Source organism: Oncorhynchus mykiss, chromosome 19 (genome assembly GCF_013265735.2).
Source record: "Oncorhynchus mykiss isolate Arlee chromosome 19, USDA_OmykA_1.1, whole genome shotgun sequence".
Taxonomy (NCBI): domain Eukaryota; kingdom Metazoa; phylum Chordata; class Actinopteri; order Salmoniformes; family Salmonidae; genus Oncorhynchus; species Oncorhynchus mykiss.
This window is the reverse complement of record NC_048583.1, coordinates 40,077,935-40,104,780: the sequence shown is the minus strand read 5'-3', so window position 1 is coordinate 40,104,780 and position 26,846 is coordinate 40,077,935. Positions and strand designations below refer to the sequence as shown.

The 26,846-nt window shown below is 42.8% G+C and overlaps 1 protein-coding gene and 1 pseudogene across 14 annotated transcripts in view; one reads left to right on the top strand and one right to left on the bottom strand.

Annotated features, from left to right (window-relative positions):
* Nucleotides 1–2,389: 2,389 nt before the first annotated feature.
* Nucleotides 2,390–5,046, bottom strand: LOC110498349 (annotated as a pseudogene).
* Nucleotides 5,047–6,801: 1,755 nt separating this feature from the next.
* Nucleotides 6,802–26,846, top strand: part of syne2b (spectrin repeat containing, nuclear envelope 2b) — a 142,854-nt gene continuing 122,809 nt past the window's right edge. For 10 of the 14 annotated variants that reach the window (XR_005037720.1, XM_036954794.1, XM_036954796.1 and 7 more), the window contains exons 1-11: nt 6,803–6,989; nt 14,719–14,854; nt 21,386–21,447; nt 23,211–23,306; nt 23,630–23,707; nt 23,802–23,894; nt 24,051–24,253; nt 24,485–24,684; nt 25,050–25,150; nt 25,503–25,592; nt 26,594–26,671. Coding sequence is in view for 13 of the 14 variants with exons in the window: in XM_036954794.1 (XP_036810689.1) it covers nt 14,770–14,854; nt 21,386–21,447; nt 23,211–23,306; nt 23,630–23,707; nt 23,802–23,894; nt 24,051–24,253; nt 24,485–24,684; nt 25,050–25,150; nt 25,503–25,592; nt 26,594–26,671 (1,086 nt within the window). In the remaining variant the exon portion in view is untranslated. Of the gene's footprint in view, nt 6,990–14,718; nt 14,855–20,602; nt 20,898–21,385; nt 21,448–23,210; nt 23,307–23,629; nt 23,708–23,801; nt 23,895–24,050; nt 24,254–24,484; nt 24,685–25,049; nt 25,151–25,502; nt 25,593–26,593; nt 26,672–26,846 lie in introns of those variants that run through there. The other 4 variants (XM_036954798.1, XM_036954792.1, XM_036954789.1 and 1 more) reach the window with 4 other exon arrangements.

The window sequence follows — 26,846 nt, the reverse complement described above, 5'->3', positions numbered from 1 at the left end:
GGATACCTCTCCATATGGGGACAGGACTGGTATGACTGGGAAGCATCTGGTCACACCTGGACTATAATTTAAAATTCATTTCTACTGGAATGTTACTGTTGTCTACCATTTGTTAAAGCAATGACATTAATAAGTAGCACTGATGATTCCCACTATGGCTCATGTATTTTAACTTTTTTTTTTTACAGTTGCACACCTTAACTGTAGCGTCAGCTAAATAAAGTACTGTCTGGGGCTTTCTAGTCTATTTGTCAACTTTAAAATGTGCTTCTCTACAGGGAACGAAATGTATTATTACTGGGAAATCTACAGAATGTCAGAATCACTCGTTCAATGTATTCCCTCTTTATACTTTCAGATGGCTAAGCAGACAAAGATTTATCCACTGATTTATGTATACACTAGATGAGATGGCTAAGCAGACAAATATTTACCCACTGATTTATGTATACACTAGATGAGGATTAGAGGGTGCTGTGTTGAAGCCAATGTGTCTCCATCTTGACACTCCCCCACCATTGTAAAAATATATTTTGGAATAGAAATGTATGCCACATTTATTATATTACAGACACCTTATAAATGCATACTTTTAAATTATATTATGTGAGCTAAACATAAAAAAAACAAAATATACAGTATTTAAAAACATTTTCCTTAAAGTATAATTTTGAGATTACTAATGTTACTAATGTCCCTACTACAACAACAAAAAATAATTAAATACAGTACATGTACTTTTGTCCTTGAAACATTTGATTGAAATACTGTAGCTTTCCATTCATTCCTATAAAGGACTGTTCCAATATGTGTGCTGTGCTAATATGGCTGAACAGTGGTTTCAAAGCCTCTCAATGGCCAATACATAGCATCAGCAATCCAGGGTTTATATACGTCATTGGTTTTACTGCAAAGTCCAATCTGTGATACCATATAGTAGTCAAATCTGAACTCCCAGAAATTAGATTTTCCAAGCTGATACTGTCTGTGTGTTATTAGTTATTTCTGTGTTGCGTGTGTGATTTGAATACTACTGGTCGGATACAGGGTTCTGATTCTAAGAGGAATCCGTGTAATCTGATGCAAGCTTCTAGACCGAAACAGTCCAATTTAACCCATTTAAATTAATTAACATAAATTGTATTTAGGTACCTCAAACCTTTTTTGTTTTTAGGTTTTTTAGAAAGCGTTTTGAGATACTTTGTCAGGTTTGATTTGGCAAGAGGCCTGCATTCCAATAATCTGTCCAATCAACTCCTGTGTTATGATAAATCGTGTTGACTCTAGTAAGCTCATTAACGCTGGAGCTACAGTCCTTGTTCAGGCACAGGTAGGGTGCAATGAAGGGTTCTAATCGGAACTGCCAATTAAAACTGAGCAGGTTGACAGGAATTATCGTGGCTAATTTACCACCATTTGTGTGTATTGACACCAAGCCGAAGAGAAACAGTCAAGAGAAATTAGCTTCTCAAGAGCTACTAAAAATAAAGCTGCAATTGATGAGTCCTGTGGGAGTGTGAAAAGTAAGATGTAATGACTACTTTCTGTAATAGTTTTTGGTCACAGAGTCTGAACCCATTACCCTTGGTTAAGTGCTCTTCCTCTGAAACTGACATTCATCAATATACTGTAGGAGCGTCATGCCATTGAATTCTCTTGAAATATTATTGATTGTGGCTAAATTTACTAATTTAAAGCATTTTAGGTGTACCTTCTCTTTGGTGTACTCTAAGTAAAGACATTGATTATCAGACCTAAGATCGACAAAGAAAAAGACCAAGCTCCCTTTCCACTCAGTAAGGACCACTATAGATCATCCATTAAAACCACCAAATACAGTATGTGGTAATTATTTTACAGCGGTCAGTTAGAGGTGGATTTGGGTTCAGCATGGCCTTTGCGAAGGCTATCAATGTTCATGTTTTTGTTATAATTTCCCTTTTGAGTGAAAATCTTATCACAGAATCTCAGCAGAGGAGGGGTTCACCATAATCTTCACCATCATAATCAACATCATCACCTTCATCCTTATCATCGTCATAATCATCATCTGTTCCTTCCTCTCAGATCCTGCCTCCTCTTTTTCCATTAGGACGTTGCAGTGTGGTGTGTTGCACCAGTGCCCCCCAACCCCCCACACCTCCCCCTTCAGTCCTCCTGCCAGGAGCTGTTACAGGTCCCCCTTCCACCCTCCTCCCCTCTCCCCCTCCCTCCCCCAGCCAGAGGAGGAAGCGACGGTAATGTCAGAAACGATTAGAAAGACAGGGGCCGTTACAGCAGCTCTCAACAGGGCCACAGAACTGTGCTGTCTTGAGACACACAGCCAGGTCTTCTAATCTCGCCTATTTAGGCTGTGTTTGACAGTGCTGTAGATTGTCAGTGAGTTTGATTAGGAGACCCAGGAGACATGGCCAGCTGACACAGAGACACAGGTCTGTTCACTGTTCCAGGTTAGGTGTACTGGGTCAAACATGTTGGCACTATGTATTTTTTACCTTGTCCAGATTTACAGATGTGACGTGGAGTCAAACAAGGATTAAAGATGGTAGAACTGTTGTTGGCTTTTCCATGGTAATTTATAACAGAGATCTCTTCATTTCCTCTCAATGATATTTTCCATTCTAAGATGGTGGAACTCTGTTGATCCTTTAATGTGGCCTTTTGGATGATCCTGGTGCCACAACATGAAATGCCCAAAAGCAATAATCACAGAGAGACTGTACTATTAATATTAATATCCGGGGGAAGAGGGTGATAATGTCTGTGTTTATGTTTCGAGTCTTGAAGATTTTGTGATGAACCCAAGAGGCACTCTAAATGAGTCTGACACCCCTGACACCATAGGGTGTGTGTGTGTGTGTATTTTTGTTGTTGTATTTTTTCAAATTCGGATCCCCATTGGCTGTTGCCAAAGCAGCAGCTACTCGTCTTTGGGTCTTTCTTCGTGAGTGTGAGTGTGTGACACTGTGAGCGAGGGTGTGTGTGACGCTGTGAGTGTGTTTGACTGTCTAGGGAGTGCTCCACAGCCTCCTAAACCCCACCCACATAGTGAAGATGCTCCAAGCATGAGAGCTCAAACACAGCCCTGAAGCACCTTAGTGACACCGGTTACATAATGCTCCTTCTCATGCATATTCATAACGCTTAGAAAAACAAGTTTATATCCTCTATGAATGATTTCAAGTTCATTATCAACCACTATGCTTTGAATTTCTTGACTCTTTTTATTCTTCTCGTCTGCTTTTTCAGTAAAGAGAGCTGAGTGAGCTATATCTTATTGAAATAAACTATTCAGAGTCAGATTACATAATGTGTTAACATGTTTCAAGTTTTTCCAAGTTGCATAATGACTTGAAAAAGAAATAGAAAGGTGATTTATTCTATGGAGAGAATGGAAATGTCCAGTGCTGCTCTCCCTGTCCAGTACTAGTGATGGCAGCAGTTAGACATAGGTGGTACACTCAGTGGTGCTGGTCAGACACACTCCACAGCGGTGGTGTAAAGTACTTAAGTAAAAAATATTTTAAAGTACTGCTTAAGTCGTTTTGGGGGGTATCTGTACTTTACTATTTATATTTTTGACTACTTTTACTTCACTACATTGCTAAAGAAAATAATGTACTTTTTACTCCATACATTTTCCCTGACACCCAAAAGTACTCGTTACACTTTGAATGCTTAGCAGAACAGGAAAATATTCACCCACTTATCAAGAGAACATCCCTGGTCATTCCTCCTGCCTCTGATCTGGTGGAATCACTAAACACATATGCTTCGTTTGTGAATTATTTCTGAGTGTTGGAGTGTGCCCCTGGCTATCCATAAATTTAAAATACAAGAAAATTGTGCGGTAGGGTTTGCATAATATAAGGAATTTGAAATGATTTATACATTTACTTTTGATACTTAAGTATATTTTAGCAATTACATTTACTTTTGATACTTAAGTATATTTCAAAACAAATACTTTTAGACTTTAACTCAAGTAGTAGTTTTCTGGGTGACTTTCACTTTTACTTGAGTCATTTTCTTTTAAGGTGTCTTTACTTTTACTCAAGTATGACAATTAGGTACTTTTTCCACAACTGCTCCACAGTCACACCTCAGGGCTACAGGGTAGGTGTACATGGGGTCCATGTTGGCTGAGCAGGTAGGCAGCTGCACTGTCACCAGGTGTGTCTTGTTGTAGGTACACACACGATGGTAGGACTCTATGTAGGGAGGGTCCAGGACAGGCTTCTGAAGAGACACACACAGAGACCAGGTTAATTTCGATTAACATGTTCGTTCATTCAACAAACTCCACAATTAAGTTACTCCATTGGAAGTACAGTTTATGAGAAATTAGTTTAGAATATATTTGTTTATTACTTGCTTTATTTTGTCACTGGTCAATTTAGCCTTTAGCCGGGATACAGTGATGGATTGTTCTACAATAATCATCACGCTGTAGTTTAGTACTCATAATTAAATAGTTTACAGAGTTTGCTGACATCTACTGATTTGTAACCGTTATCTGCAGTCTGACTGCATAGGACTCTCTCCTGCTCTCCGTCCTCACCTCCCAGGTCTCACAGCGCCCCCAGCAGGTGTCCGTGGTGATGTGCAGCCCGCCACAGCCTGGTTTCCTGGCCCGGAAAGTAAACTCCGGACAGCAGAGCCAATGAAGCGGGCAGGTTGACGGATGAAGCCTGGATTAGTGTAATGCCATGATCACAGCACTGTACAGCACAGCTGCACAGAACACAACCTGCACAGACACCACAGGGTTATCTCTATATTGCCTAACATTACACTCTCTCTCTATCTCTATATCTTTTATCGAAGTCTTCAAATAGTTTGTGTATAGCGAGTTAATGTGGTTAGTATTTTTGTACTTTATTGTTGGTATTTTAATGAAAAATGTAAATAAGTATTAAGCAAAATCTTAAAAAATGAAATATTCCAGAGATCTCTGATTGCTGACCCAAACTCCATAAAGAGTAAGTGTGACTGATCTAACTAAAGTGTTATAACTCACCACTGAGTACCTCTCCTCTGGGTCATCTGGGCTCACAACTGGTCTCACTGCAGTAGATCTCCACTGAAGAGGACTACCACTGAACCTCTGAATCAGGAGCTGCAGTAACTCCGGTAGTTGTGATGTCTCTGACAGCACCTGCTAATGGATCCCAGGGAGGAACTTCCAGCTATTTATCCCAGCATGTCACGTCAATCAGGAGCCAGTCAGGGAATTAGTAACCTGACTGGCTCTTGCCAGAGAGTCAGGCTCCTGTCTGATCCCCCTTAGGCCTTTCTACCTCATCAGCCCAGTCACCTGTGAACTACAGGCCATTAGCCTGATTAGGGACTGTGGCTGCTTCTTTGTTCATAGCGATCCACATAGAAGAGGGGGGAAACACAATCATACCTGTAGATCTACACCCAGGCTAATTTAGCTGATGGACCTCAGGAGCTGTTCTTACACGTGAGATCCTTTCCCTGGACCTGCTAATTAACTTGTGTGTTCTTATCCATTTCAGTACAAGTCTGTAAATGTAATTACATTTTGTAAATATTAATTTATATTTTCACAGAGCACTTACTGTAGCTCTAATTTGGATGTTTAGTGTGTGGAGCCCATGGAGACAGGAGTATTTTACGGTCTGGTCTGATATGTGTCAGCCACAGTAACGGAGATGAGAGCAGGGAGAGAGAGAGAGAGAGACGAGAAGACCTGATGGTTTATTTGGATCAGTAAATACTTCGCTCATCATGAAATGACCGCCTCCCTCAGGATAATGGGGATTGGCGCAGAAGAACTCAAGTACTTTACGTAATGAACCTCAACCTCCACCCAGTTATGGTTAGATTAGAGTAGCAGGGAGGGATGATGAGTCAGGGATGACTCCACCTGATCTCAGTCATCTAAGCCCCCTCCTCACTTCCTGGATATCACATATTACCTGGCATTTTCTAAAGAGTTCTAAAGTTCAAGCCATGTTTTCTAATACCTGTATATCTCTGGCTCTGGTTAAGATGATAATACAGTGACCTCTTGTTCCTGCTGGCAGGACTGACTATTCCCATAAATCAAAGGACCTCATTCAACCATGGACGTTTAGTTAATGATACTGTATGAGTTGTGGGGTGGGGAAAAAAATTGCAATTCTCAAAAACTATACAATGATAATGGACTGGCTGCCTTTGCTGTTGTCAATAACTGTACAAAAGGCCAGGTGTATATTATGTTTATTTATTTTTCAATTAAATCTGCAATAAATACTAATTTCATTACATGGCCCCAGCAGACAGCAGATCTTAAACTGGTGAGACAGTTTAACGTTTCACTCTGTTCCAGGCATACAGCAATTGATATGTAACACTGACACTCTAGTCTCTAGTCAGCTATAGAGACCAATTGGAGGAGGAGTGTGGTGTTTATTTGCTAGTGTAACATTATTACGATTCCATCAAAGCCGCTAGTCTGGCAATAGTGTTGCTGAAGAACATGCCAGATTTAAAAAGGACACTCCAAACCTACCTATCCATAAGATCTGCGTTTGGTGAAGTGGATGGGTTTTTATATCAATATAATACCTGAATTGTGAGATGTGATTTGAAGAAAAAGTTGTTCTTGCAGTGACTATCAGTGTTCATGTTGTTGTTCCACTGGTTACAATGGGATACACTTTTGTAGGCTATAGCCCCCAACCCCTACAGGTGTGACAAAATGGGGAGTATGTCCGACGTGACTGGATGATATATTTAGCTGGCCGGACTCGGTCTGAAACCCACTCCTCGATCGGTAGAGGCTCTCTTTACTCTCGGAGTTGTGTAGACATCTCCACATTTGCGCGCGGTGGGAGGGGTGTAACTGTGCTGGTGCTTCACAACTTGTACTGTACAGCGCACTCTGTTTTCCTTATTCCAATCAATGAGTATTGCTATTGCCGGACTTGTATCTGATTGCCAGACAACTGAAACACGTCTATTCAACTTTGTTACATGTAAGTAGACACCTTTTGGCGAATGAATGATAGTGGCTTTCAGTTTGGAAAGCGCAATATTACTTTACTTACTCTGAGGAAGCTTTTAGTGTTTGATTTTAGGCCTATTGTTAGAATATTTGACCCTCTATTCACCCCTCGACTTGTGTTCAGATGATCATATTAGCCAATATATCATTGAATTAGCATATTTGAGTTTTGTTCCCCCCTCTCTTCATAAATCGTGTAGCCTATGATGAGTTTCTCATTAGGCAACTTCACCATATTTTGACAGAACTATAGGACGACAGTATAGCCTTCATTATTAAAATTCTTCTGGTCCATACTTGTCTGCCTCAAGGACTCTTGACATTACAGAACTTGGGTTTGAAGCGCACTAGAGCGGCACTGAACACGTGCCCACTGGTGCTCTATTTTAGGCAGTGACAAGTTCACGAAGTCGACACGCCTGTCGTGCTATCTAGCATTTCGCTAGTCAAAGTGCACGACATTTATTCTTAACTCGACCTATGTGAGGAATATTTTAAACTCTAATGGAAAAAACTATCCTCCCACTGGGCACGGACTTAATTTCAAAGTCTAGTTTGATTGACATTCGGTTGAGTTGTGAACTAACGTGAATTCAACGTGAAACCAACAACAAATGTCACCACGTCATTGGATATAGGTTAAACGTCGGGTGAAAGAAAATACAACATTCCCTTATATTGATGACTTTTTGATTATCCAATCAGTTTTCCTCATGGATTCAACTTCATCACATTGCCTTTTGTTGTTTAAATTAGTGGAACATTTGATTGACCATTTTTTGCCTAAAAACAAGCTTGTTTGATTATGTTTAACTGTTCTCTCAACAGTGTATGACTGGCATTTTTATGGGACACATTAAGTTTCATTCATGCAGCCAATTTGCAAGACAAGACCCTCTGATAGTTTCTTTATGAATGGAAATAATGCTACAGGTTATTTTTAGCTGTAAAAACATTATACAACTACTTGAATTAGCATGGACTCTTTTTCAATGTGATGAAGTTCTTGCATTACTTACAATTGATCAAAGTTACTGCTTTGTTGCTGTTCTATTTGAGATCTTTGCATTTTACTTTTAAGTTGTTGATTCGTTAAAAAAATGGTAAAAAAAAAAAAAAAAGTTTCCCCATAGGAGAACCCTTTTTGGTTCCAGCCAGGTAAAACCATTTTTCGTTCCAGGTAGAACGCTTTTGGGTTCCGTGTTGAACTCTGTGGAAAGAGTTCTACATGGAACCCAAAATGGTTAGACTCAGAACCAAGAAGGGTTCTTCAAAGGGTTCTCCTATGGGGACAGCCAAAGAACCCTTCTAGTTTCTAGATGGCAGTTTATTTTCTAAGAGTGGACACTGGTTCTCCTGAGCACATACCATAACATTAGGTCAGGGAAATGATAGTCATGATTGATGTTGGATTGACTTGAGTTAGACCCAGAAAGTAGATGCTGTGAAAAGTCAGATGTCTGGCAAAGTTTACAATGACTTTACTTGTATTAAACTTTGCCTTGAAACGATCAGAGAGACCAAATATTTCAGATTGAATAAATTCACAGAGATAGCCTAATCTGTCAGTTAGTTTTTACAAGGTGGAAGTTGATTTGTAAAACTTTTTCTTAGTATAATTTCCCTCATGTTAACGGTCTCATGTCCATTTTGTCAACCATAGAATCTGCTTGGACCTGAATGCTCATTAAATGATTATCTGACATGTAAAATCATGCTTCCTGGTTTATGGAACCGATGAATGAAAGCTACAACCAGAGGGAGATATACAGCACAAGCCCAGTCAAGTAATTGGTCTCTTTGCCAATAACAATGTCTCTGCACTGCATATTGGATGTTAAATACTAACAATGAAAGGCAGAACGGATCAGAGCAGTATGACTTAGTCATTATGAGTGGGAGTCATGTCCTTGACCCTATTTGCCAACCTGTTCCCGTGAGGCCTGGGCTAGACTGGCTGAGTGGTTCTGATATGGGGAGGCCTGTCTGTCTGTCCTCTGCCTCCTCTGAGTCGGCAGATTAAAGAAAACAATGCCCTCTCTCTGTTGAACACTCATGTCTCTCCACAGGCTTACACAGGATACTGCATATGCCCCAAACTGCCCTTCCCAGTGTCCCTTTCTTTAAATGAAACGAGAGACTATTTTTCCTCACCCTCATCTCTCCCCATTTGTGTCACGTGTGTGTCAGAATGCTTGGCTGGATGGGTGGAACTAGCCCAACACACTACTGATTTATTACCCCTGTTCAAACATGACAAAAGGTCTGTGTGCCCTCAAGTCTTGACAGCATTAAAGCCACACTGTAGTTTTTTGTTGCCAATTACATACACAGGCTGAAACCAAACAAATGCACCAGCAAAACAAATATTGTTCAATTTATGCAAAAGAGGACACCAGCACCTCTTTGATATATCCCTTGCATAGGCCCTCCCCCCCCAGGCCTCCAAAAACAAAGAAGTGTTAGGCCTATACTGTTGACGGAAATAGAGGATATGGTGCGTAACCCTCCACCTCGTTGTCCAGCCATGGAGTCATTAGGTGAATGGACTGGACATGTGTTCCATTGGACAAACAGACGGTTCTATGTCATATGTCTGAAGCCTGTGTTATTGTGTTATTGCCTCCCCCCCTGGTCTTTTTCCAGTGCATTGTTACAGTATGTGTTTTTGACCCCCACTGTATCCACAATTAGAGCAACCCTGTATGACTTTGTCTCAGGGACACACAATCTCTGTCCCCCTCTCTCTCTCCAGCTGACATTAACCTTTGGATAGCACAGATGCCACACTGAGGATAGCGACAACACAGTTTAGCACTATGATTGAATTGAGTTGCTTCTCAGTCCTGACACTACGGTCTTTCCACAAAATGAGTGCCTTTTGCGTCCCTTTGTAATTTAAATAAATATTACATATGATATTAAATCAATCCTGTTATATTAAATAAAGTACCCTTTAATACAGACCACGTGTAGAATTCAATCAAATGATTTTTATTGTGAATAAAAACTTACTAATGTGCCAAAAAACAAACAATTACTTATCCCTCTGTGCACCTTCTGTAACTTCTAGAACCATTTAACCCCAAAATATCTTCCAAGTTCTCTCCATCATTCCAAAGCCCTAGTTATTTTGTTGCTTTGACAAAGTCATTTCTGAAGATGATTTATTTAAATTTTTTGTGATTTTTCATTTTATGGTCAACCCTGTTATTTGAATTTAGCTCTTGTTTTAATATACACTGCTCAAAAAAATAAAGGGAACACTAAAATAACACATCCTAGATCTGAATTAATGAAATATTCTTATTAAATACTTTTTTCTTTACATTGTTGAATGTGTTGACAACAAAATCACACAAAAATTATCAATGGAAATCAAATGTATCAACCCATGGAGGTCTGGATTTGGAGTCACACTCAAAATTAAAGTGGAAAACCACACTATAGGCTGATCCAACTTTGATGTAATGTCCTTAAAACAAGTCAAAATGAGCCTCAGTAGTGTGTGTGGCCTCCACGTGCCTGTATGACCTCCCTACAACGCCTGGGCATGCTCCTGATGAGGTGGCGGATGGTCTCCTGAGGGATCTCCTCCCAGACCTGGACTAAAGCATCCGCCAACTCCTGGACAGTCTGTTGGTGGATGGAGCGAGACATGATGTCCCAGATGTGCTCAATTGGATTCAGGTCTGGGGAACGGGCGGGCCAGTCCTTAGCATCAATGCCTTCCTCTTGCAGTAACTGCTGACACACTCCAGCCACATGAGGTCTAGCATTGTCTTGCATTAGGAGGAACCCAGGGCCAACCGCACCAGCATATGGTTTCACAAGGGGTCTGAGGATCTCATCTCGGTACCTAGGCTACCTCTGGCGGGCACATGGAGGGCTGTGCAGCCCCCCAAAGAAATGCCACCCCACACCATGACTGACCCACCGCCAAACCGGTCATGCTGGAGGATGTTGCAGGCAGCAGAACGTTCTCCACGGCGTCTCCAGACTGTCGCGTCTGTCACATGTGCTCAGTGTGAACCTGCTTTCATCTGTAAAGAGCACAGGGCGCCAGTGGCGAATTTACCAATCTTGGTGTTCTCTGGCAAATGAAAAACGTCCTGCACGGTGTTGGGCTGTAAGCACAACCCCTACCTGTGGACGTCGGGCCCTCATACCACCCTCATGGAGTCTGTTTCTGACCGTTTGAGCAGACACATGCACATTTGTGGCCTGCTGGAGGTCATTTTGCAGGTCTCTGGCAGTGCTCCTCCTGCTCCTCCTTGCACAAAGGCGGAGGTAGCGGTCCTGCTGCTGGGTTGTTGCCCTCCTACGGCCTCCTCCACGTCTCCTGATGTACTGGCCTGTCTCCTGGTAGTGCCTCCATTCTCTGGACACTACGCTGACAGACACAGCAAACCTTCTTGCCACAGCTCGCATTGATGTGCCATCCTGGATGAGCTGCACTACCTGAGCCACTTGTGTGGGTTGTAGACTCCGTCTCATGCTACCACTAGAGTGAAAGCACCGCCAGCATTCAAAAGTGACCAAAACATCAGCCAGGAAGCATAGGAACTGAGAAGTGGTCTGTGGTCCCCACCTGCAGAACCACTCCTTTATTGAGGGTGTCTTGCTAATTGCCTATAATTTCCACCTGTTGTCTATTCCATTTGCACAACAGCATGTGCAATTTATTGTCAATCAGTGTTGCTTCCTAAGTGGACAGTTTGATTTCACAGAAGTGTGATTGACTTGGAGTTACATTGTGTTGTTTAAGTGTTCCCTTTATTTTTTTGAGCAGTGTATATACAGTATGTGTTTTAATATCTTCTATTTTAATAGTCAAATCATAGTGTAAAATCAGGTCGAGCATAGTATACATTTTTAACCTCTTGAGATGGGGAAAAGTTTTATATGTGCTCTTTATGACAGAATGTTAAAATTAGGTAAAATCAACTGTTATTTTTTTGGGACCAAGTTACACTTCTCATAAGGGACCAAATTGGCGAAATGACCCATTAGCAGTGGTGGATAAGGCCTCGCCTCGTGTTTATGCATTTTAAAGTTCACCCTGTGTTTATTGCCATTATTCTCTGTATAAGTTATATAGGGAGAGGTGAAGAGCTGTAGGTTAAGACTCTTATTGTGTATTGAGTATTTTGGCCACAGTCACCTGTTTCCTTTTCATAGCTGTCAGTCAAGTTTGACAATTGAGAGAGAGCAAAGAGTGTGGAGCGAGCAGAGAGAGAGCAGAGAAATTAAGTAGACATCTTTAAAGGTCACACATATTTCCTATCACTTATTTGCATCCTTGAGCTACATGAAACAAGACAAAACAGAACTTCCCCGACCCCCACCAGAGACAGAACTTAAACTGATAGAAGCAATCATGGCTTGAGACTCAGGTTAGGACAAATTGTGAAGAATTATTAAATATTAAAGCATTCGATCTCTCACTAAAGGCTTCAGTCATACAAAAGTTATACTTCAATCTGAACTGGTGTCAATGGTGTATTGGAGGTGAAGGCAGGTGCAGGAGAGCAGAGTATAATGAACAGGCGCACTTATATTATCGTTCCAAAATCGAGAGCACTCCATAAATCAAACGGGCTAAAAAACGGAACATAAAAGTAAAGCGCGTAAACTAACATCACATAACATGAAACAATTACGCACAAAACATGATGGGAAACAGAGGGTTAAATACAAGTAGATTGATTGGGGAAATGAATACCAGGTGTGTATGGAAACAAGACAAGACAAATGGATATATGAAAACGGGAGCGGCGATGGCTAGAAAGCCGGTGACGTCGATCGCCGAACGCCGCCCGAAGTCGTGACAACTGGTTCTCTAGCAGATTAGTAAGAATTTCTCACCCCATGTTCAAGAATGGCCTTTTCCGTTTATTTAGATTACAACCTCTCACGTTCGGTTATTTGAAAATGAAATCAAAATATTAAATTCACACAGGACACCGAATAAGGCAGGAGAAATACTCCAGATATAACAGACTGACCCCAGCCCCACGACACATAAACTATTGCAGCATAACCAACTAATTGCAGCATTACCTCAAAAATGGAAGAGGCAAGTGGAAGTGGGATAAAGTAAGGAACTTGCCTGACAGCCCTGCATTAAGAAAATTGCGATAAATAAACAAAATCTACCAGTTTAATTTAAGGACCTGAAAAATGACAGCTGTGTCATAGATTGCTAAAATAATGTAGTTGTGAAGATATTTTGATGTACTGATTCCATGGCACATGGTTTATGAACTGATACGCAAAATGACACCTGATTCAAAACGTATAATATTAAAGTTGATCTACCCCCTAAAAAAATCTAATAAAATACATGTTTGGCAAAATGTTGGATTATGCAGTCTCCTGGTGTTCTCCATGTTGTGATTTCTGTCTTCACCCTGGTGAGTGGTAGGGTTGCAACAGTCATAACAAGGTATAACTGGGGAACAAGGTATAACTGGTTAACACGGTGACGGTGATTTACAGGCTTTAAGTGTGAATACATGGATCGGTATGCTATTGCTACTACTGAGTGAATTTCAGTATGTGTGCATCTCATTGACTGTTCTTGTGTAAAGGGTATTGCATTAAATTGAAGGTGTCACTCATAAACAATAAACTGAACAGAAGCAATAAATATTCTCTACACTCCTTATGTCAGTGTTATGTCAGCGTTATGTTAGCGTTATGTCAGTGTTATGTCAGCGTTATGTCAGTGTTATGTCAGTGTTATGTCAGTGTTATGTCAGTGTTATGTCAGTGTTATATCAGTGTTATGTCAGTGTTATATCAGTGTTATGTCAGTGTTATGTCAGTGTTATATCAGTGTTATGTCAGTGTTATATCAGTGTTATGTCAGTGTTATGTCAGTGTTATGTCAGTGTTATGTCAGTGTTATGTCAGTGTTATATCAGTGTTATGTCAGTGTTAAATCAGTGTTATATCAGTGTTATGTCAGTGTTATATCAGTGTTATGTCAGTGTTTTGTCAGTGTTATGTCAGTGTTATATCAGTGTTATATCAGTGTTATGTCAGTGTTATATCAGTGTTATGTCAGTGTTATATCAGTGTTATGTCAGTGTTATGTCAGTGTTAAGCCACTGTTATGTCAGTGTTATGTCAGTGTTATATCAGTGTTATATCGGTGTTATGTCAGTGTTATATCAGTGTTATATCAGTGTTATGTCAGTGTTATGTCAGTGTTAAGCCAGTGTTATGTCAGTGTTATATCAGTGTTATATCAGTGTTATGTCAGTGTTATGTCAGTGTTAAGCCAGTGTAATGTCAGTGTTATGTCAGTGTTATATCAGTGTTATATCAGTGTTATGTCAGTGTTATATCAGTGTTATATCAGTGTTATATCAGTGTTATGTCAGTGTTATGTCAGTGTTATGTCAGTGTTATATCAGTGTTATATCAGTGTTATGTCAGTGTTATATCAGTGTTATATCAGTGTTATATCAGTGTTATATCAGTGTTATGTCAGTGTTATGTCAGTGTTATGTCAGTGTTATATCAGTGTTATATCAGTGTTATATCAGTGTTATATCAGTGTTAAGCCAGTGTTATGTCAGTGTAATTCAGTGTGTGCCAAATGTAACATGTAAATATGATCCTATACCGCACGTGTTTCAAACAGGAGATTGACGTATATGTGTGTCATGTTTGTCTCTGTTAATCTCCAGAAAGGTGCCATGCTGTTGGGGGTCCGTGGATGAGCCCCCCTTTCAGGAAGCATGGCGTCGCCAGGAGACAGAGATGCACTGGTGGAGAGGGGATACATCCCCCTGGACATTGACAATGTCCACATACTTCTGCAGGGTCAGTGACTCTCTCTGTGCCTTCCTCTTTCTCTCTTTCTCCCTGATTCTCTTTCTTTCTTTCTCCCTGATCCTCGTTCTCTCTCTCTCTTCCTCCCTGATTCTCTGTCCCTCTTTTTTCCTTTCTACTCTACTCCCCCTTGACTCTGTGTTCCTTTTGTTGTTTAAACAATAAAGTTGATGTAGTGTTGGAAAGCAGCTCTGTGGACATATTGTACATGAGGAGAAAACAATCTAGTTATTCATGTCTTAATATTTGAGCTAGCGTGTTTTCGTTTCTGAGGCAACCTAATATTCATCATAATAATAAGGATTTTCTCACACCCAGGGGAAATTTCACAATCGTATTAACTTCTCTCACTCCAACTTGTGCCTGTTCTGTCCTGTTTTGGCTCAAAGTAGTCACTTTGGGATGTGTTGTGTTTACTGTTGAAATGTAAACCCTATGAGATATGAGTCATATGTCAAACAGTCATCCAAAGGGGATGGAATTCAGTAGTGGGTCGTGAAATGTCATGTTGCATGCCTATGAAGCCACTGTCTCCAAGGCATCTCACAGTTTTGCATACAATAGCAGAGACTATTCACTTTGTGGTTTGAATTACTATATAAGACCTGTGCTTTTTTTTTATCAGCTTTTCCTGTAAGGGTTTGTCTCTATTTGGTTGCTAGTAGAGAACATTTGTTGATTAGCTATCAGTTTTCATTGGCAGAGGAGAGGGTAATGGAGAGGTTGATTTGGTCTCCTCTGTTGACCTTGGGAATGGCACAGAGGCTTCTCGTCTTGTATGTTGGCACTGTATGCAGGTATTCTTCCTAGGGGGATAAATATGACACTGCCTCTCTGACTATCTGCCTTGTCCCTGTCCTCATGCCCCTTTTCTCTCTCTGTCTGTCTGTCTGTCTGTCTGTCTGTCTGTCTGTCTGTCTGTCTGTCTGTCTGTCTGTCTGTCTGTCTGTCTGTCTGTCTGTCCGTCCGTCCGTCCGTCCGTCCGTCCGTCCGTCCGTCTGTCTGTCTCCCCACTTTCTTTCTCCTTTTACTTTTACTTGTATGTTGAGTGCCATTATAGAGAGGCCATCAGCAGTACTATTTCAGACCCACGACTGTTGCTCTGTTAACCTTATTTAAAAACAACTGTTTCTGGATCTATTTTTCACAGCTATGCAATTACCAGATGATGCAATGTACTGTGAGGGGTGATGTATGCTTATTGCCCCACTGACAAGGCAGCTTGTAAAATAATGGTCTGAAAGTATGTTTTTCTTTGCATATTTGGAGTCGTAGCGATACAAGAATGCAGCTAAATATAGTTCACATGTTCACAACTCACTGATATTCTCACACATTTCTCGTTAGGCCGTGGTCAATTCCTAGACCTAGATTAGCAAGAACAGGATTACACAGGACATTTCCTAGAAAATAGAAATCCAAGCTGGGAAAATATGCAGACTAATGTTTTCCGTTTCCCCTCCCCGTGGGACTTTGAGGGACAAGGAGAGTCCTGATGGATGAACACTATTTACATACGGCTGCAGTGTGATGGGATCTGACTCTTAAATCTCTTCACGTTTTGTTATACATACATGTACTGTATGTACAGTGGCAGTAGAACGGGAAGCACTTCCCCTCCTTTGAATGTGAGTGACTAGTTGAGTTAGAAGAGGTTCTCCACTGTCTGCTAAGCTCTCCCACTCTTAGACTGTAGGCAACAACAGCTTTCATCACAGACTGTCCCATGTCCCGGGATATCTAGAGATACACATAATGGACGTTGTATCATCAGATAGATAAAATCATTAATGATCTAAAGCAGGTAATGCAGCACCCCTCTTTGATGGACTCTTCTCTTTTGTGATGGCACTTGGAGGACGACTTGAGAACCGGGTTTTGTTTGGGCAGGCGGGACCAAATCCACCACGCCTTAACTTTTTGGATGGGTGGAGCTGAGGTGATACCATTCACCTGCCTCCCCAGGAGGCGCAGCACAGCAGGCTGGCAGGGTGATTGGTGGTTATACAGAATCCACTCACCAACGAACTTCGCATTCCAATGATACATTTCCCATTGGATCCCATAGCTGCTTGTCGTTGCTCTTGTAGAATACCTCACATCTCAGACAAAGGATGGTATCTTGTGTATGCAAACCATGCTTATACAGCAGCAGAAAGAAGAGGTTTAGCTTCTTTGTTCAATTTTCAATTTTTTTCTTGTCTGATGCAGCACTGCTGTTCACATCATGAGTGAGTACATTGATATTAGTTTGTATGGCTGTTACATTTCTGAAATCTGTGATTTCTGGGGGTTGAACTTTTCTTGAGCAAAGAAAATATAATGTATTGGAAAACAGAATATATTAGTCTACTTGTTACAACTGTCATACTTCAACATAATGCTTTGTCAGCTGTTCATTTGACCAAATACCTGACCTTGTCAGATGAGACTGGTTCTCAGGCCAGATCAGGTCTCTTTCTCACTTTGTTGTGATTGTGTGTCAAATATCAATTCCTTTATGACCGCCCAATTACAGTTTTCTTCAGAACATCCACTACCATGCAAAAGTTTGGGGTGACTTAGAAATATCCTTGTTTTGAAAGAAAAGCATTTCCTCTGTTTGCTTCTGTTTGGTTACGAGAGTAAACGGTAAACAGTTTCTGTTGCAAAACGTTTCGCAACGGTATGCAGTTAATGAATACACCCCAGCTACTGTACCTTAATTGTGTGTCTATGTTGAGCAGGTTGAAAACAACATTGCTCAAAAAGGCTGTGGTTTCAGTCATTTGGAAAGTTGTTTTTTAAAACTGATTGGCAAACCAGCAAGTGTGTGCCAACTCTCGGATTTCTTCTTCTTGACACGCCAATGTTGAACTTCTCAGCATTTATCATGAAAGATTTGTTTCACAGATGTTTGTTGAATGCTCATATGGAAGGCATCCACCTATGTTTGCAACTGTTAGAATATGTTTGAAAGTTTAAAATCGACCATGTCTATTTTTCTAGTAATAATAATATATTTATTTGTTATAGTGCTTTTCATACAGAATATAAAGTCGCTTTAAAAAACAAACCAAAATTAATTCAGGGAGATGGCAATTGATGGGAGATGGTCTTCCACAGCAGGTAGCCTAGCAGTTAATAGCTTTGGGCCAGTAACCGAAAGGTTGCTGGTTCGAATCCCTGAGCCGACTTGGTGGGGGAAAAATCTGCCGATGTGCCCTTGGGCAAGGCACTTAACCCTAATTTCTTGTGTAAGTCACTCTGAATAATAGCATCTGCTAAGTGACTAAAATGTCAAATGTAAATGATGATCAAGTCAAATCAAATTTTATTTGTCACATGCGCCGAATACAACAAGTGTAGACTTTACCATGAAATGCTTACTTACAAGCCCTTAACCAACAGTACAGTTCAAGATGAAGAAAATATTTACCAAGTAGACTAAAATAAAAAGTAATAATTAAAAGTAACACAATAAGAATAACAATAACGAGGCTATATAGAGGGGACACCGGTACCGAGTCAGTGTGCAGGGGTACAGGCTTGTTGAGGTAATCTGTACATGTAGGTGGGGGCGAAGTGACTATGCATAGGTAACAAACAAACAGCGAGTAGCAGCAGTGTACGGGGAGTGGGGGAGTGTTAATGTAAATTGTCCAGTGGTGATTTTTCTGAATTGTTCAGTGGTCTAATGGCTTGGGGGTAGAAGCTGTTGAGGAGCCTTTTGGTCCTAGACTTGGCACTCTGGTACCGCTTGCCGTGCGGTAGCAGGCGTCTCTGACAATTTTCTGGGCTTTCCTCTGACACTGCCTATTATTTAGGCCTATTTAGGTCCTGGATTGCAGGAAGCTTGGCCCCAGTGATGTACTGGGCTGTTCGCACTACCCTCTGTAGCGCCAGGCGGTGATGCAACCGGTCAGGATGCTCTCGATGGTGCAGCTGTAGAACCTTTTGAGGATCTGGGGGCCCATGCCAAATATTGTCAGTCTCCTGAGGGGAAAATGGTTTTGTCGTGCCCTCTTCACAACTGTCTTGGTATGTTTGGACCATGATAGTTCGTTGGTGATGGGGACACTAAGGAACTTGAAACTCTTGACCCGCTCCACTACAGCCCCGTCAATGTTAATGGGGACCTGTTCGGCCCGCCTTTTCCTGTAATCCACGATCAGCTCCTTCGTTTTGCTCACATTGAGGGAGAGTTTGTTGTCCTGGCACCACTCCAGTTCTCTGACCTCCTCCCTATAGGTCTCATCGTTGTCTGTGATCAGGCCTACCACTGTTGTGTCATCAGCAAACTTAATGATGGTGTTGGAGTCGTGTTTGGCCACCCAGTCGTGGGTGAACAGGGAATACAGGAGGGGACTAAGTACACACCTCTAAGGGGCCCCAGTGTTAAGGGTTAGCATGGCGGACATGTTGTTGCCTACTCTTACCACCTGGGGGAGGCCCATCAGGAAGTCGAGGATCCAGTTGCAGAGGGAGGTGTTTAGTCCCAGAGTCCTTAGCTTAGTGATGAGCTTCGTGGGCACTATGGTATTGAACGCTGAGCTGTAGTCAATGAACAGCATTCTCACATAGGAGTTGATTTTGTCGAGGTGAGGAGTGCGATTGCGTCATCTGTGGATCTGTTGGGGAGGTATGTGAATTGGAGTGGGTCTAGGGTGTCCGGGAGGATGCTGTTGATGTGAGCCATGACCAGCCTTTCAAAGCACTTTATGGCTACCGAAATGAGTGCCACAAGGCGGTAATCATTTAGGCAGGTTCCCTTCACTTCCTTGGGCACAGGGACTATGGTTGTCTGCTTGAAACATGTAGGTATTACAGACTCGGTCAGGGAGAGGTTGAAAATGTCAGTGAAGACACTTGACAGTTGGTCCACGCATGCTTTGAGTACACGTCCTGGTAATCCGTCTGGCCCAGCGGCTTTGTGAATTTTGACCTGTTTAAAGGTTTTGTTAGGCTACCGAGAGCGTTATCACACAGTCATCCAGAACAGCTGGTGCTCTCATGCATGCTTCAGTGTTGCTTGCATCGAAGCGAGCATAAAAGGCATTTAACTCGTCTGGTAGGCTCGCGTCACTGGGCAGTTCGCGTCTGGGTTTCCCTTTGTAGTCCATCATTGTTTTCAAGCCCTGCCACATCCGACGAGCATCAGAGCCGGTGTAGTAGGATTCAATCTTAATCCTGTATTGACGCTTTGCTTGTTTGATGGTTCGTCTGAGGGCATAGCCGGATTTCTTACAAGCATCTGGATTAGTCTCCCGCTCCTTGAAAGCGGCAGCTCTAGCCTTTAGCTCGATGCGGATGTTGCAATTCAGAAAATGAATAGTTTGATTGGAAGTGACTTCGATGGTACGGCCAGGGAGGGAGAAACATCAGTCAGACAGGCAGGCCCGGAGCTTTTCATCAGTGACCTGTCTCTGAAGTTCACAGCTAGGCTTACTCCTCCTCTGTAGGTAGGCTGGAAAATCCACCACTGAATGTGTAGCACCCACTTGGGTGATGCTTTGGCAGCTATAAGCACCTGAGAGACCACCACACCTCGGCAGTAATCAGTAACAGTCTCCTATGAGGCGAGCCTCTGTCATCCCCTCACACCACAGTCCACATCCTTCCAGAAACAGGAATAGACCTGAGTCACACACTTGGAGCAGGTCCTTATAATTAACATTAGACACCGACTGGAGCCAAGACTGGCATTCTGTAAAACAGCTTAATGGGTCTATCAGTCTCTGTCCTTTTATCACAGAGCTCAGTAGAAAAGACTGGGATGACTTGGATAGGGGCTTACCATGGAGTAGTTTAGTGGTGCACAATAGTACAGGGGGCCTACATCAAGTGGGCTAGAAAGAGCAAGTATCAGATGAACACATCACCATTCTGATATCAAGGACCTATTTTGAAGACAGTTGAAGGTAAAGAAGATCTGTCACAGAGGAAGTGGAATATACTATGTTTGAGGTGTTTGTGAGAAGCTGGGGATAGTTGACTAATGTTGGGATGCTTCACTCAGTCATGGACCTGATGGACTTTGTTGAGATATATAATGGTGAGTGGGCCTCTGCCAGTAAAGCTGGAAGTTTATATTTTTAACTTTATTTAACTAGGCAAGTCAGTTAAGAACAAATTCTTATTTTCAATGACAGCCTAGAAACAGTGGGTTAACTGCCTTGTTCAGGGGCAGAACAGCAGATTGTTTACCTTGTCAGCTTGGGGATTTGATCTTGCAACCTTTGGGTTACTAGCCCAACACTCTAATCACTAGGCTACCTGGCCGATATAACTTTAAATGGGTAAGAGGGAAGTTATTGGATGTGTTCAGCAGCATGTTAGACATGTGACCATGATTGTGGCGTGTTTAAAAAGCTAGGAACCCTCTGGCAGCACCTTGAGCCTTACTGAAGGTTTGTATATTAAAGAAAACGTATTGCTGCTATATTTCAGGATTTGAATGCATCACATATGTACTCTTGGGTGTTTATTTATGTAAAATATGATACAATATTGTCATATTTCTTTTGCCTCTCCCTTTCATAGTGGAGCAAGAGCAAATTCAGAAGAGAACCTTCACCAACTGGATCAATGCTCAGCTCTCAAAGGTAACACTGTCTGCAATACTGTATGTCTTCCACTAGCACGCCTCACTCACTCACTCACACTTACTCACTCACTCACTCACTCACTCACTCACTCACTCACTCACTCACTCACTCACTCACTCATCCACCTGGAGAGAAGGGTTGTGTTGATCTCCTGCTCATGGTAGAGGTCAGTTGTGCATGCGTCAGGGGAGGGGCAGGGTGGAATCATGTAAATATAGCCCCTTGGAGCGTGGTTTAGAGAGCACACACAGACAGACAGCAACAGAAGTCCCCCCCAGCCCTCCCACCCCGTGGAGTCTGGCCAGCACACAAAATCAAATCAAATGTATTTATATAGCCCTTCGTACATCAGCTGATATCTCAAAGTGCTGTACAGAAACCCAGCCTAAAACCCCAAACAGCAAGCAATGCAGGTGTAGAAGCCCCGTGGCTAGGAAAAACTCCCTAGAAAGGCCAAAATCTAGGAAGAAACCTAGAGAGGAACCAGGCTATGAGGGGTGGGTCCTCTTCTGGCTGTGCTGGGTGGAGATTATAACAGAAAATGGTCAAGATGTTCAAATGTTCATAAATGACCAGCATGGTCAAATAATAGGTCTGGGACAGGTAGCACTCCGGTGAACAGGTCAGGATTCTATAGCCGCGGGCAGAACAGTTGAAACTGGAGCAGCAGCACGGCCAGGTGGACTGGGGACAGCAAGGAGTCATCATGCCAGGTAGTCCTGAGGCATGGTCCTAGGGCTCAGGTCCTCCGAGAGAGAGAAAGAAAGAGAGAATTAGAGAGAGCATACTTAAATTCACACAGGACACCGGATAAGACAGGAGAAGTACTCCAGATATAACAAACTGACCCTAGCCCCCCGACACATAAACTACTGCAGTATAAATACTGAAGGCTGAGACAGGAGGGGTCAGGAGACACTGTGGTCCCATCCGATGATACCCCCGGACAGGGCCAAACAGGAAGGATATAACCCCACCCACTTTGCCAAAGCACAGCCCCCACACCACTAGAGGGATATCTTCAACCACCAACTTACCATCCTGAGACAAGGCCGCGTATAGCCCACAAAGATCTCCGCCACGGCACAACCCAAAGGGGGGCGCCAACCCAGACAGGAAGATCACATCAGTGACTCAACCCACTCCAGTGACGCACCCCTACTAGGGACGGCATGAAAGCACCAGTAAGCCAGTGACTCAGCCCCTGTAATAGGGTTAGAGGCAGAGAATCCCAGTGGAAAGAGGGGAACCGGCCAGGCAGAGACAGCAAGGGCAGTTCGTTGCTCCAGAGCCTTTCCGTTCACCTTCACATTTCTAAGCAAACAGCTGGAGGCAGGGCTTTCTCCTATAGAGCTCCATTTTTATGGAATGGTCTGCCTGTGGGTTGACATGGATCCACATACCGCTGTGGGTTGACATGGACCCACATACCGCTGTGGGTTGACATGGACCCACATACCGCTGTGGGTTGACATGGACCCACATACCGCTGTGGGTTGATATGGACCCACATACCGCTGTGGGTTGACATGGACCCACATACCACTGTGGGTTGACATGGACCCACATACCGCTGTGGGTTGACATGGATCCACATACCGCTGTGGGTTGACATGGACCCACATACCGCTGTGGGTTGACATGGATCCACATACCGCTGTGGGTTGACATGGACCCACATACCGCTGTGGGTTGTTTAGTATTAGTCACTATGTCTTATGAAAGAGACTAACAGCAGCTGTTCTGTGGTCTTGTCTCAGAGGATTCCCCCGTGCATGGTGTTGGACCTGTTCAATGATTTCCGGGACGGGTCCAAGCTGCTGGACCTGCTGGAGGTGATGAGTGGCCAGCGGATGGTAAGTCTCTATCTCTGTCACAGATTAACTCTTAACACACTCTACCGTAGATACATTACAAGTTCATCTCAAGTGAACTCTTGGAAGGCTAGTCCTAAATAGACAAGGAGCACCTGCTGTAGTGTCTCCCCCTCTTTTTCTGGGACTGTATTTTTCCTTTTCTCTTAACCCTGTACATCAGCATCAACCCTTTCCTCACAATAACTTATTTTCTATTTTCCTCTCCTCTCCCTCATTTCATTGTAGGTATATATGGCCCTCTGTCATCTCTTGTGCCCTTTGCCTTTGTCTATGGTTCTGATGTCTGTTGTTGTCTATTGTAGAGTCGGGAGAGAGGCAGAGGCATCTTTCAGCACAGGAGCAACATTGAAACAGCCCTGTCCTTCTTGAAGAAGAAATCGGTAAGAGTTTTCGTGCTTTGGTTCCAAGCTCATGTGAGTTGCAAAGCCATTTGTGTTGAACCGCTGATAATGTTAAGCTGCCCTCCTCACACAGATCAAACTGGTCAACATTAACATTCCCGACATCATTGACGGCAAACCATCCATCATCCTAGGCTTGATCTGGACAATCATTATGCAGTATCATGTGAGTCTCAGTCAGAATCAGCTGTAATCACTCTTAGATACTTGCTTTTATGAGAAAATGTATGCAGGAGCTACATGTCCACGGTAATACATTGTTGTTGTAGTTTTTGTCTATTGTTCCCGGCTGGGCTACTTTACTAAACTTTTCTTCCTGCAGATTGAGGAGCTGGCCAGCAGCCTGTCGTTCAGCTCCCGTCAGTCCTCTCTGGAGTCACTGGCCAGCCTGGACTCTCGCTCCACCCTGTCGGCCCGCTCTACTAGCAACAGCCCCGTGCCCCCCAGGGGCTCCCCCCTACACCAGCGTTTCCGCGTCTCTGCCAAGAAAGCTCTGCTGCTCTGGGTCAGGGAACAGTGCCACAAGTGAGCCCCCTTCCCTGTTTAGGCCCTCGGCCCTCAGGCCCTCACCCTCCCGTTTAAGCCCTCACACCTCTCATATTCACTGTCCAAATTAATCTCAAGATGTTATTGTTTTGGTTCCTGATGAGACCTAATGCCTCTACACAATATCACACACATTGACATTCACTGATGAAAGGGTGTTCTGTCTGTTGCCATTATTGCCATTATTATATAATGTGGCACCCTCCATAGGGCTGGCTGTACTCTGAATGTGAAGGACTTCAAGGCCAGTTGGCGGAGCGGTGTGCTCTTCTTGTCCATCCTGTATGCCCTGAGACCTGACCTGGTGGACCTGTCCAAGGCCAGAACCAGAACTAACCGGCAGAACCTGGAGGAGGCCTTCCGCACTGCCGAGCGCGAGCTGCGCATCCCCAGACTACTGGAGCCCGATGGTGTGTGGGTGGTGTTCACATAACCTAGGGGGAGGGGTGACATCTGATGTCTAGCTCAGTTCCCTGGTTAAATCAGATATGTACTCTGTTGTTGTGCTTTTTAAGCCTCATTTACACTACCTTGCTAACATGTGAGTTTCATGTTTCATGTATCAAGGTTTGTCAAGTCTACACATTGTATTGAAATGTGTCTCTTATACGTCCACTGTGTCCACATTGTGATCAGATTAGCTGGTGCCTCCCCTGTATGCACCAGGTATAAACAGGGCTTTGGAAAGCCACTTTAGTGCATCAAAATATATACTGTTTGTCTCAGCTGCTTTGGCCAAAAGTGTGAATTTCTCAAGGAACTTTTCTTGGTGTAGATGTCGATGTGAGAGACCCAGATGAGAAGTCCATCATGACCTACGTGTCCCAGTTCCTCCAGTACTCCAGAGACATGCCTGTGACAGAGGATGACATGCAGGTTTGTACCACACTGTCATCTACTCACTCTCTTTTAATGGCCTTTTATTTGAAATTATTTTTGTAACACTGCTCATAGCTAATCTAATCAAATGTATTTATAAAGCCCTTTTTACAACAGCAGATGTCACAAAGTACTCATACAGAAACACAGTCTAAAACCCCAAACAGCAAGCAATGCAGATGTAGAAGCACGTCCTATCTGCTCCACTTTTGTTTTGGCTTTCCTCAGGTTCACTGTGTACTGTGGCTCCTTGTTGTGACTCTTCAGTATAATCTCAATTCTTCTCACTTGAATTCTGTTTCTTCTACCTCACCTTTTCTATTCTTCACTCTCTGTTGTATCTATTCAGATGTACTATATGACTCCTCCTAAAAGCCTCTCTCCTGTCAACCTGCCCACTCACTTCACTCCTGCCATCGCTGCCTCCCCTCTGCGCCAGGTAGCCTATCCCTCACTTTGCCTACAGCACTGTTTATTTCACCTCTCAGACTTCTGTGAAACATGTTACATCATGTAAGACATCTGAAATTAATTCCCAATCAGCACCTCCCCCACTGCTACGGAGTTCTACTTTGGTTTGAAGTTTAAAAATGACTTAAAAAACAGTTTTCTCAGTAACTAGTATGTTTTGAAACAGAAGTAATGTCTCTTGTACTACATTTTTGTGACGTCAGTGGCCTCAGGTTTGTAGTACCCCAGGGACAACTGTACAGCTATACTTTACCACCAACAACGAATACCCTATACATTACTCAATATAAAATATCAATCAAACACAATGCTGTCCACAATGGCAACATACCTGCAGTACAAACAAACACATGACACCTATTCCAGGCATACCAACAGAGCTGTATAGAATACTGTCTTCCTTTAGAAAACAATTTAATTACTCAAAGCCAAGATTACCTCTAAATGTCAGAGTGATTAAAGTCAGAGGAAAAATTAGGTTGTTTTACAACCAGTTCACCCTGTTTTCCCTGTTCGGTTGCTGCCAGCCCTGAGCTACAGGAGGGTGTGTTGCTGTTCCCCACCTTAAAAATCAGAGTGGCAGTAATTATTTCCACTGAGACCAGGGTATCTCATTTCATGTCTCAGCGGACTCATGCCAGATCAGGCCCACTGTTCAGCTCATGTTTCCTGCTGTGTTTCAGGACGGCCTGAGGTTGGAGGTTCAGCATAGTTCTAGTGATCTGGATGTATAGGATAGTTCAGAAGTCATCTGAGAGACCATGTGGTGAACTTTCAGATCCCTTGAAGCCCAATTCCCCATGATGTGCCTTATTTCTTTTTATAGGGGTTTGTTTCGAAGGATCCTTTTCTGAGATATAAGAGGATTGGAAGAGAGAACATTAGAGTTTGTCATGTTATCTAGAATCTTCCCTGAAGCCTGAAGTACCTAGCCCCCATTCACTGTCTATCTGTCAATTCTCTGGTCAGGCTCGCCTGCTCCAACCCCTACTTATGAGATCAGCTCCTTGTCAAGAACCTGAACCCTCCAGAGCTGCTGCTGCTGCGGTAAACCCTGTTCATCTCCTCTCCTCTGCCTCGTCCCAAGGCTTCCCTCAAGGCTTTCCTCAAGGCTTCCCTCTCCCATAACTGTCTAAACAACGATCGGAAATCAGCTGTTTCATTTCACCCCTGCCTGTTTCACAGACTGCTGTTTATTTGGACACATCTTAAAAGGAAGATA